At 31.7% G+C, this 13,685-nt stretch overlaps 1 protein-coding gene across 3 annotated transcripts in view; it reads right to left on the reverse strand.

Moving 5' to 3' along the window:
* Positions 1–366: 366 nt before the first annotated feature.
* Positions 367–13,685, reverse strand: part of LOC143069294 (TNF receptor-associated factor 3-like) — a 50,807-nt gene continuing 37,488 nt past the window's right edge. For 2 of the 3 annotated variants that reach the window (XM_076243852.1, XM_076243853.1), the window contains exon 12: positions 367–13,441. In XM_076243852.1, coding sequence (XP_076099967.1) covers positions 12,867–13,441 — 575 coding nt within the window. In that variant the 3' untranslated portion in view covers positions 367–12,866. The remainder of the gene's footprint in view (positions 13,442–13,685) is intronic. The other variant, XR_012976354.1, reaches the window with a different exon arrangement.

Below are 13,685 nucleotides of genomic sequence, written 5' to 3' on the forward strand. Positions count from 1 at the left end.
CTTCTACTTTTTAAGCATTTTCACTTGTTGTTTTCTTAATGGTTTTATTCTAAGGCAATTAATTGCTCATTGTAGTTTATCGGTGATTTTTGTTCCATAACAAATTTAATCATATTTTTTTTGGGTGAGTAATTTAAAGTAAATTTGTTGTTCGTTGTGAATTAACTCATCATAGATACCAGGCCAAATAAAGTATTCCCATGTTTATGAAAGCCAAGAAAGCAATGCTAAAATAATGCCAAGGATCCGTGTTGAATACCGTACTTTGACCAATAATGGTTTACTTTTATAAATTGTGACTATGATGGATAGTTGTCTCATTGTCTCTCATACCACATCTTCTTACATCTATATAAACCATCAAAACAACATGCATGCCTCTTTATTATTTATGACACATATTTATTTCAAACTTTAAGGCTTGTCTATAACACAAACTTTATATTTATATAAACGAAACAATAAATCTTTTCAACACTATATTGTTTACGTTTTCAAACTAAAACATATATGTGCACCAAATACACCAATATCCGTTTAACTCTTTTGTTAGTTAGTAAATGTTATTTCTTGTCTGCATCCAATACTCCAATAATTCTTTACATCCAATACTCCAATAATCCTTTACATACAATACTTCCAATGATCCCAAGTCATTTGTGAATTTATAGATTTTTTCAATGGTTCTAACACAACACAAAATTGTTGTTGTAAACTATCAAATAAATCACATAAAGCACATGCTGTAGTTTCCTGCAACAATCAATGTTATATGCTTATATGGAATAAAAAAAACAAACTGTCTGTTTAATCAATCCAATAAGACTTGTACTCCTATTACTTTACAACAATATACTTAGTCCAGTTGAAATACATAAATAAAAACATCTTTCCTGCTAAATCATGTTCATGACATGATTTGATAATATCAACACGAACATGTCACATTTGAACAAGACAAACATGTGTATGATAGGTTACCTAACTCTTACTCCAGTCTAAAAATTCAAATAATATACAAAAAAAAATGTTTTAAGTGTAATCATATACATTTAATCATCACATTACTTTAGTGGTGATTAGTTATTCATATAGTTATATAATAAGGGATCCTGTACTTTCAGGGAATTGACTGTTGATGAGATGATATTCAACATCTCATTTTATACTCATTACAAGAGTGCACACGCTGCAGTGTCTCGCTTTCTTTTATATTAGCACATACTTACAACTTCTCGTCCAATCAAATTGCTTGAATTTGCCTTCTAATTTTCATAGTACATACTTTTTCCGTGTACTAAGTAACTACGCATGAATGACCGCAAGGGTAAGATTTCATTGTATTGTAATCAAGATATTAGAACAAAAATTGCTACTGGCTATTTTGAAATAAATGATGTGTTCCAAATTTAACTAAATAGTTTGTAATTAGTTTTCAAACAGATTTTTAACATCCTACTAATCAATCTTTTGATCTAAATTTTTTTTTTTGACAATTAAAAAAGTTTTTTTCATTTAAATAAAGAGTAATAATAATGGTGCTTTATACCTTGATTAAAGTAAAACTCAATCTAAAATTTGTAATCCTTTATCTTCCATGCAATTACTTTGTACACAAAAAGAGTCAACCATGAATCTTTTGAAGGGAAAATATTAATAAAGCAATTTGATATATTTAGTCATCAATTGGTCGATAATTGGTTGCCTAATGTCCAATGACAAATATTTCATGCATATAAACTATCCACTAGACTACCTATGGGTACATACCAGGGGCAGATCCAGCCATTTTTAAAAGGTGTTTCAACCAAAGATGTGGGAGGGGGATCCAACTGTTTGTATTAAGATAGTTTTAAGTTTTATGTGAAATTAAAAAAATGTTTTCAAGAATGTAAAGCTTTCACTGCAATTTAAGAATTGTCTGCTCTTGGTCAATTCATTTTGTCATCTTACCATGTAAATAAGTGAATGTATAGTAAAACAACGCTTCGTTCATATCAATAAACATACTTACACCAGCAGCTACCTTCTTTACATTCTAAAGTCAAGGGCCTTTTGAAATCCCATTTTTACAATGATATTATAGTGAGTAGATTTACAAAACTACGTAAATGAGCTACATCCAGTCAGCCAAAACATATCAATAGACTAATTACAGGATTACTCAAGTTGTAAATATGTGCTAAATTGGATATTGTATAGAAAGGTATATACTATGAAAATAACAGCTTGGGGCAAAGCCCCTCGCTCTAATTTTCATAGTATATACCTTTCTATACAATAACCGAGACATAATTGATATTATGTTGATAGTCCTAAATATAAAGTTTTATTACAACTGTCACATTAACTTAACCAAGAAAACTAAACATTGACCAATGAACCATGAAAATGAGGTCAAGGTCAGATGAATCATGCCAGGCAGGCATGTACAGCTAACAATTCTTCCATTCAAGAAACAAAGTTGATCTATTGCTTATAGTTTAAGAAAAACAGACCAAAACACAACCAGATGCTCCGCAGGGCGCAGCTTTATACGACCGCAGAGGTTGAATCCTGAACGGTTGGGGCAAGTATGGACACAACATTCAAGCTGGATTCAGCTCTAAATTTGGATTGTGATTAAATAGTTGACACAGCATAGGTTTCTCTGACACAGAATGAATGTGGTCTAATGAACTTAAAATATTTGTTTTGCCTTTGAGCAATTCACTATGCTGTTGAATATTAATCCTCTCAAAAAAATGTTTGAAGAAATTTTCTTTTTATTTATGAAATCTGAAAATGAGAAAAATTTAACCCCCCCCCCCCCCCATTTTTTTCACATCCCCTTTTCCCTTTTTCCAAAACTGATCTCAATTCAAATTTCTAATGGAGTTTGCAACAATAACTACTCATTTAAATACATCATAAAATATTAAAATACTCATTTAAATACATCATAAAATATTAAAATACTCATTTAAATACATCATAAAATATTAAAATGTAAAATAAAGTTCTTGTTATCACTGAATGGTAAAGATTGTTTTAATTTATCAGTTGGTAGTAAAAGTGAATATACATTGTATATTGTATAAAACAATGATTTAAGTTGATTCAACTACTATTCTGGACAAAGAAAGATAATTCCATTTTTTTTTAATTTCTTGCTATTGCACAATATTGTGCAATTAGATATTTCTTGCTATTGTGCAATACTGTGCAATTGAAAATATTTGCTATTGCACAATAGTGTGCAATTGGAGATTTCTTGCTATTGTGCAATACTGTGCATTTGAAAATTTCTTGCTATTGCATATTACTGTGCAATTGAAGATTTCTTGCTATTGCTGAATACTGTGCAATTGAAAATTTCTTGCTATTGCACAATACTTAATATAATAATTTTGGATCCTGATTTGAACCAACTTGAAAACTGGGCCCATAATCAAAAATCTAAGTACATGTTTAGATTCAGCATATCAAAAAAGCCCAAGAATTCAATTTTTGATGAAATCAAACAAAGTTTAATTTTGGACCCCAATTTGGACCAACTTGAAAACTGGGCCAATAATCAAAAATCTAAGTACATTTTTAGATTCAGCATTTAAAGAACCCCAAGGATTCAATTTTTGTCAAAATCAAACTAAGTTTAATTTTGGACCCTTTGGACCTTAATGTAGACCAATTTGAAAACGGGACCAAAAATTAAGAATCTACATACACAGTTAGATTCGGCATATCAAAGAACCCTAATTATTCAATTTTTGATGAAATCAAACAAAGTTCAATTTTGGACCCTTTGGGCCCCTTAACTGTTCGGACCAAAACTCCAAAAATCGAACCCAACCTTCCTTTTAAGGTCATAAACCTTGTGTTTAAATTTCATAAATTTCTGTTTACTTATACTAAAGTTATAGTGCGAAAACCAAAAATAATGCTTATTTGGGCCCCTTTTTGGCCCCTAATTCCTAAACTGTTGGGACCTCAACTCCCAAAATCAATCCCAACCTTCCTTTTATGTTCATAAACCTTGTGTTTAAATTTCATTGATTTCTATTTACTTATACTTAAGTTATTGTGCGAAAACCAAGAATAATGCTTATTTGGGCCATTTTTTGGCCCCTAATTCCTGAACTGTTAGAACCAAAACTCCCAAAATCAATCCCAACCTTCCTTTTGTGGTCATAAACCTTGTGTCAAAATTTCATAGATTTCTATTTACTTAAACAAAAGTTATAGTGCGAAAACCAAGAAAATGTTTGTTTGGGCACTTTTTGGCCCCTAATTCCGAAAATGTTGGGACCAAAACTCCCAAAATCAATCCCGTCCTTCCTTTTGTGGTCATAAACCTTGTGTTAAAATTTCATAGATTTCTATTCACTTTTACTAAAGTTAGAGTGCGAAAACTAAAAGTATTCGGACGACGACGACGCAAGACGACGACGCCAACGTGATAGCAATATACGACGAAAAATTAAAATTTTTGCGGTCGTATAAAAACATAACACTGAGTAATGAACCGTGAAAATGAGGTCATGGTCAAATAAAACCTGTGCAACTGACAAATAGATCATAAAATATTTCCATACACCAAATATAGTTGACCTATTGCAATTAGTATAAGAAAAAAAGACCAAAACTCAATAACTTAACTTTGACCACTGAACCATGAAAATGAGGTAAAGGTCAGATGACACCTGCCAGCTAGACATGTACACCTTTCAATCATTCCTTACACCAAATATAGCAGACCTATTGCATATTGTATAAGAAAAATAGACCAAAACACAAAAACTTCACTATAACCACTGAACCATGAAAATGAGGTCAAGGTCAGATGACAACTGCCAGTTGGACATGTACACCTTACAGTCTAAATACTGAATATACTAGACCTATTGCTTATAGTATCTGAGATATGGACTTGACCACCAAAACTTAACCTTGTTCACTGATCCATGAAATGAGGTCAAGGTCAAGTCAAAACTGTCTGATAGGCATGAGGACCTTGCAAGGTACGCACATACCAAATATAGTTATCCTTTTACTAATAATAAGAGAGAATTTAACATAACAAAAAATCTTAACTTTTTTTTCAAGTAGTCACTGAACAATGAAAATGAGGTCAAGGACATTGGACATGTGACTGACAGAAACTTGTTACATGAGGCATACGTATACAAAGTATAAAGCATCCAGGTCTTCCACCTTCTTAAATATAAAGCTTTTAAGAAGTTAGCTAACGCCACCGCCAGATCACTATCCCTATGTCGAGCTTTCTGCAACAAAAGTTGCAGGCTCCTTAAAAATAAGCATAATTCTCAAATGATTTGAAATACAAATTTCTAATAGCTTCTACAGCAAAAAACATAACAAAATTAAATCTGAACATTAAAACATATTTTATCTAATTTGCAAAATAATTTAAAAAAATAAAATAAATATTTATGTTTCTATTTAATTAATTAAGTAAATGTAGTATAATTGCAGATGAGAATTTTTAACCAAGGGCCAAATAATCATGATAATGTGGACATTTAACAATAGGTCACTGTATGACCATCACAAAGTGCAAGAAAACCCATGGTTTGCTATAAAAGTCTCAAAATGACAAATGCAAAACAATTCAAATGGGACTAATAGCATTGATTTATGCACAAAATAATTAGACAAAAAACAAATATGATATGCAGCAGCAACTACCACTGAATTAAAGAACCTTAGTGAGCACGCTCACATACCCCACGTCCCCACATTGTCATTGGAGAAATTAAATAAGTATAAGAAAAAAAAATTGTATAAGAAAAAATATTGAATAATAATTTCCTGTCAATATACACATCTACATAGTATGTCCTTATTATCTACAAAATTTCATGAAATTCTGTTGTGTGTTTTCAGAGGAGTTGAGATGACAAACTGTTGCAGAAGTACATTGAAGCAAATAAGTTCAAAGGGGCGTAACTCCTAGAAATAAAATTGAATCGTAATTTCCCGTCGATATGCACAACTACATAGTATGTCCTTATTATCTGAAAAGGTTTCATGAAATTCTGTTGTGTAGTTTCAGAGGAGTTGCGATGACAAACTGTTGCAGTAATACATTGAAGCAAATAAGTTCAAAGGGGCGTAACTCCTAGAAATAAAATTGAATCGTAATTTCCCGTCGATATGCACAACTACATAATATGTCCTTTTCATATAAAAAGATTTCGTGAAATTCTGTTGTGTGGTTTGAGAGGAGTTGCGATGACAAACTGTTGCAGTAGTACATTAAGTAAATAAGTTCAAAGGGCGTAACTCCTAGAAAAAAAATTGAATCGCAATTTCCCGTCGATATGCACAACTACATAGTATGTCCTTATTACCTGAAAAGGTTTTGTGAAATTCTGTTGTGTGGTTTGAGAGGAGTTGCGATGACAAACTGTTGCAGTAGTACATTAAAGTAAATAAGTTCAAAGGGGCGTAACTCCTAGAAAAAAAATTGAATTGCAATTTCCCGTCGATATGCACAACTACATAGTATATCCTTATTATCTGAAAAGGTTTCGTGAAATTCTGTTGTGTGGTTTGAAAGGAGTTGCGATGACAAACTGTTGCAGTAGTACATTAAAGTAAATAAGTTCAAAGGGGCGTAACTCCTAGAAAAAAAATTGAATCGCAATTTCCCGTCGATATGCACAACTACATAGTATGTCCTTATTATCTGAAAAGGTTTCGTGAAATTCTGTTGTGTGGTTTGAGAGGAGTTGCGATGACAAGAAACAGGACTGACGGACTGACGGACGGACTGACGGACGGACGGACTGACGGACGGACGGGTCAAAAACATTATACCCTCCGCAACTTCGTTGCGTGGGGTATAATTACAGGCTCCTAAGGTGGGGACATACAGAATGTGAAAGGCTTACATGTTTTTGTGAAGACCTAACCCGAACCTGGGTGTAAAAAAAAGAAAAAAAAGTTTTCCTATTAAACTAAATTTAAACAGCGTATGTAAAGTGCATATCTATCCTGTTACAATATTTGATCATCCATCAAATTGTTTCTCAATATGAATTTGGAACTATTCTGACAGTGCTGATTTCAATTGCACAAAGCATCCTAAAAAAATGACTGTTTCTTGTATTACTGTGTAATTTTAATTTATTCTTGTAAAAAGTGCAATTAACTGTTGGAAACAAAACCTTAGATGTAAAACATTATCACTGCATAAAAGGGTGTAGTTATGTCACAACAGTATTCATAAGGTCAGACAATATTTTGACTAAAATGTTTCCAAAAACTATATAACTACATATTTTAACAAATAATGACATGTTTGATTATCTAGACTTATTTAAGAGTTTCAAAGTCTTTCTTTTCATAAACTAGAATACTAGTATACAAAATTCGATATGGTGATATATTGATGACATTTTTTGTTACAAAAAATATGAGAAATGTATGGACTTAATCTATATAACTGAAAATTCTTTTGAACATGGTAAAAGGAGACAAAATGTTACCATACCTACCAAAAATATTTTATTTGTTATTTTTTAACATTTACATTATCACGATTAAATCTTTTTATATGTTTCCAATGTGTAAGTTAATTTTATTTGTTTCTAAAAGGGTTTTTAACTTTTATTTAATTTTGCATTTTCAAAATTCAACATTTAAAAATTAACCATATAAGCAAAGGAATGTTAGGTTAATAATATTTTATAAATTTATAGAATAAGTGTATCAGCTCAACCATAAATTATCCTTTTTTTTACTGACAAATAAACTTTTACCTAGTTTATTCAAACATCTCTAGTTTCTGAAATGATTTATCATAAGAATTTCAACTTCTTTCAGACAATTTTGCTATACGATGTTGCATTGTGTTTGAATTGTAATTTACTATTTGATTACATGTAAAATTCAAGACTACAGCTGCAGTTACACCCTACCGGATAGCACGAACAGACGCCTAACCAATGCATAACAGATACACGCCAGATATGCAACGTACAAGAAACGGAAACGTACCAAAAAGATCGGATGTTGAACGTACATCCAACGGACGAGTACCGCATAAAACGAACACCTAACAGAAGCTTACCTCATAAAACAGATGAACATGATATAAGGAAAAAAGGCGATAATAATCTGAATAAGAGTTGCTTGATAGTGAAGACGTGCCAATACTCAAAGATCGATTATGAATAATAAGAATTCATGACACTCAAGAAATCTGACATTCCAATAATTGGCATTTGGGATGCAATATTTTCAATTGGCATTTATCCGTTTCAGATCTGTTCAACATCCGTTATACTTCCAGTAGAAGTCTGTAGGTGAATTTGTCTACCAGACCTCAAACGGATGTATAACAGACAAACATATCCAAAACGGAAACGAAACGGACCAGTACTGTACAAAACAGACGACTACCGGACGTTCAACAGACACTTCATCCGTTGGAAGTCGTTCAAACTTTTGAACATGCTCAAAATTTTCCACCGTACAGAATGGTTGTCAACAGGTAAAACGTACACTAAATGGACATGAAAAGGATATGGACGGAAATCTAACGGACATGAACAGATTGAAAAAAAGATATCCGTTCTGCATCCATTCAAGCTATCTGTTAAGGTGTGACCGAGGCTTAAAGATACCATAATAATATAATCATGATAAACTTACATGTTAACGGAAAAGACTGAAGTTGCATTGCAATATAATCATGTTGTAACAATAAGCTTCAAATGTGATTAAAAGAAGAGTTTACATGAAATACGATAAAAAAAATCCACTGAGCTATACATCAATGACAAGTTTGCAATACAGTATATATATTTCTATCTTGATCTAAGTGATAACATTAAATACACTTTATATATTTATATATATGATATTTACAACATAATAAACGAAATAAGTCTAACATAAATAATTTGTATTTTCAAAACTTATATAAATTCTTCTTGAAGGTTCAGAGAAAAAATCCAATCAAAACAGAAATAAAAATATTTACTTTTGTCTGACTACAACGAAATACATATCTACAATCTACCAAGCATTTTACATCTCTTCTCTCTAGTCAAAACTTTCTTAAATCATTTCTGACAGCAATTCCCCTTTCCAAAATAATAAGAAATACAATATAAATGTGATCTGCATACATGAGCAATACATTAGAATATATAAAGTTTTATCTGTAACTTCTATAGGAAGCTCAAAGTATTTACATAATGAAAGCAGATACTAACCCTTTGTATTTAATGGGGAATTGAAAATTGAAAATGAAGAACAACACACACATACAACAATAGCTTTAGAAAATTTAGCGTCTCCAGTTAGAGATACAAATCCTTCTGTGTTTTAGATGGAATCGAAAATCGAAATCAGAAGGTGATACAAGAATACATGAATCAAGCATCTCCTGGTACATACATAATGGAAGAATATACCTGCCCTTTATGCCAAAAACAGAACTTGAAAATTAAAATGTATACACTTATTCACTTTTAATATGTTATATACCAAGATATATACCTTCTACTATTTCAAGGTATACATTTATAAGCTCTAAGCAAAAAATTCAAACATTTAATATTAGGACTACATGTATATGTATGTTTTTGAATTCAACATTTACATAACTAAAAAAAATGAATACCAAGTAGCATTAAACTTATAAAACTATTGACACAGACATATCTCTCGCCTGTTGGCATAGAATTCAGAAAGACGATCTGACAGCAACACTGATTATAAATTCAAAATTGTTGGACCATCAACAAGTGAGCATGGCATCAAAATGGTAGAAAAGCTGAGATTTACAAACAGAAATATAACTTAATTTCAATATTGTTTTGTACTGTAAGTAGTTCCTTTCAAACTAACTCGAGCAGAAAACTGAACATTGAACATTATTAATTAAGTAAACGCCATATAGGACCATGACCAATGGGGCAAAGCTTCAAAATAGTGGTCAAAATATTTGGAAGCGTTAAATTTATGTGTTGTTTCATTTTTTACAGCACTGGGTCAATACTTCTGTTGATGGACTATCAGTTCCTGAGGGTATCATGAGCTCATTTGTCAGTACTTCGGTACTGACATAATTATTAATAAACCTTTCTTAATTTGCCTATTTATAAATCTTGAAATTATAAAGCAACTAAGGTTTCTACTCCATTAGGCAAAGTTTGCCTTAGAAGGGACTAGCTATCATTTTAGGCCATTTAGGCGATTTATATATAGCTCTACAACTGTTATGATTTTATACATCCTTTGCTAATTTAGTGAGTGAAGTTCGCTTTCTAATATTCTGCTTTGAGGGTTCATGACTCAAACTATCTTAAGCCTGTGGAAATAATATTCCAGAATATATTTTCCTTTTGGAACTTATATTATGAAGGAATTTATATTCCGTGACAATGCAGCTTCATAAACCATATCATTGATCCTATCAAACTTACTTATTTAGAAAACTTAACAATTATTGACACCATCGTCGCCTGAAAGTAACTCCGAAGTTTTGCCTTCTGCAACATAGCCACATAAAAAAATTATCTATGAATTACAGCTTTGCAAATTTAACAATGTAGAATATGCAAGCAATGACAACACTCATAAAATTGACTAAAAATCAAATCATATTTTAGCCATAATCCATTAGAAGTTGCCACTGATGCTCAAATAAGGTCTTTCACAACAACAACAAAAAACATGAACCTATCCAACTTTCAAGACCAAATCAATAACACACAATTTATTTTCTTTCTAGTGCTTCTATCTTTTGATTTACATACCGGCACTTAATTTATTTCCACACTATAATTTTCTATGTTCAGTGGATCGTGAAAATGGGATAAAATCTCTCATTTGGCAAGTTTGAAGTTGATTGGACTTCAATTTCATCAAAAACTACCTCGACCAAAAACTTTAACCCGACACGGGACAGATGGACAAATGAACGGACGAACAAACTAACGGAGCAAAACCTTATATCAATGTATCAATTAAAATATGACTCACCCATCACCATTCTATCTCCCATATAAAATATCTGACGATTATACACTACCTCTTAAATGACATTAGTTTTTCTTGTTTATGCTATATTTTTTACCTAATCTATACACATTTAATGACGTTGATTTTCAATTTTATTTTATTTTCTATGCTGTTTTGTAGTTTCTGGTTATCATTTTTTAAATACATAATAAAAATGTGTATAATATTTCATTAGCAGATCCAAATTAAAAAAAAAATGATATTCTGACAAATGTTTTCTTTTATATATGGTCAGACATAATGTTTTTGTTTCAAATGACCAAAGGTATATATATATGATCCAATGGTATATTTATATGATCAGATGTTGTTATATAGTCAGTGTATACTAATGAAATAAACACCCCTATTTGTCATAGTTGTGATAGCATACTTTTTGTCAGTAGGAAGACTTCTTTATTTTCTCAATTTCGCCTTTTCAGAATCTAAAGGACTATGGGTAATCTTATTATTCCTACACCAAAATGAAAATAATGTCACATCATTGGTTGAATTTCAATTGTTTAGAACGTTTTGAACCAATCAAAACCTTTTGGTGTACAATTCTGATACAGCGAATTATGTTCAATCTAAATTTCAAATATAGCATCACACTTTAGCTTCTTATTTTCTCTACCTGATTCTATTTACTGTTTCAAGGTGTTTGTGATTATAAATAATGAAACTTATCTACATTCAACAATAGTGTCAACATATTAGTGACTGGAAAACTAGCTGATATTTTTTTCATAGATTGAACTGAATAAATAATGACAAGAAACAGTGAATCAACACCACATTGGAAATATCCAATATGATTGAATCCCTTAAGTGAATACATGTACCTTAGGTTTGCAGGGTTGTAAAGATAAAAAAAAACACAAAATCTAAAGTAGCTATAACAATAACATTTTAGGGATTGCTGCATTAATTCAATTAGATCGACATATTTCAGCACAATTGTCAGGATAAAAACAATACAGAAAATTGCGCTGAGGTAGAAAATTGTGAAGGTATAAATTATGTCACAATGTAACCATGGTGAGAATAAATAGAAATTGAAAGTAAACATGTATGGAAGTAAACATGAAAAAGAATGTTGAATAAAATGTTAATGTTATTGAAATGAAACTGTTTGTTGATATATTATTCTGCCAAAGTCTGTCACTTGCTTGTTAAAACAAGAATACTCATTGTCCATAGTAAACGGATGCACTGCTTGCACTATCATTTTCTATGTTCAGTGTTTATACTCTAATTTGGCATTATAATTAGAAAGATCATCGCATAGGGAACATATGTACTAAGTTTTAAGTTGATTGGACCTAAACTTCACCAAAAACTACCTTGACCAAAAACTTTAACCTGAAGTGGGACAGACGGACTAAAGGACAAACAAATGAACAGCTGCACAGACTGAAAAAAAAAAAATAAACATGTGTTTGTTATTTTGCATAATGGCACTAAAATACTTAATGATAATTTTCTAACTGTGTTTAGTTTGTGTTTTACATTTGAAACACAAACTGTACTGATGGCAGAAATCTGAAAACTTTTTTAGTCTTGTTCAATTAATAACAATAAAAAGCCTTAAATGACTTGTAAAAATACTTATAAATAAAACTGTAAAATATAAAAAAAAAAAAAAATAATAAATTGCTGTATAGATTAAATGAGGTAGATTGTAGATATGTAATACTGTATGTAAAAAAATAGGTACAATATGAACACAAACATTTTTAAGGATGTTCAGATTCTTTACCTGAAAGTTTAGTTACTTGAGAAAATATTGTTCAAGTGTCAATGCCAGGTCTGGAAGAGGTGGATATATGTAAAGCATTTTCCATTCAACCTTGCGCATTGATTCCATCATTATCTACAGTAACTTTAATGAAGATTGTATCATCCTTCAGGTATGTTCTTGTTTCTAAGACAGCATGAGAGACAAATAATGGACAACCAGATGCTATATTCATGTCTGATGTAGGTCTTTTGAAACTGGTACTGGTAGGATCGGGTCTGAAGGTATCAGAGACATGACGAGCTCCAGCATCCTGATCCAGTAGCAATAAGGTAACTTTTTGTTGGAAGGGCCATGGTAACAATGCATCGTATTCACCTCTCATCACTACAAAGAAAAGGGACAAGTGTGTTCCCTTTCCCATTCCATCTCCGTTCAGATATAACCTGGCACACATTTTGTAGCCAAACCTACTGGTGTAAAATGGTTGACTGTACAGAGATACAGTGCGACCAGAGATAGCTTCCTGTTTACGTCTAGAGTAATCCCTTATTTTCCACATCAGTATTCCACTGTAGCTGGCAGTTTCTAAAACCTGGAATCTAAGATCAAGTTCTGCTAGCCTGATGTCTTGTAAGCCAAGCTGTCTATCATGTTGTTGAATCTGAGTAACCAGTGGACCTACAAAAAAAATTGTAAAGGGTTCAACAACAACCCTGTGTTCTACCTGTGATTAATGCTGTCAGTGTAAAAGGGCAATGTTGACTGTAGTCCAAATAATTATGATGTCTGGCAAGGCTATTTCAATTTTTTTCTGGGACGCCTTCTTGACTGTCCCTTTTGGTATCTTTTTACCTCTTCCTAAGACATCATAAAGATGAAGCCATCTTTTACGTCTGGAGTTTGAGAGCAAATTTTGGGGGGG

Source organism: Mytilus galloprovincialis, chromosome 3, assembly GCF_965363235.1.
Source record: "Mytilus galloprovincialis chromosome 3, xbMytGall1.hap1.1, whole genome shotgun sequence".
Classification (NCBI taxonomy): Eukaryota; Metazoa; Mollusca; class Bivalvia; order Mytilida; family Mytilidae; genus Mytilus; species Mytilus galloprovincialis.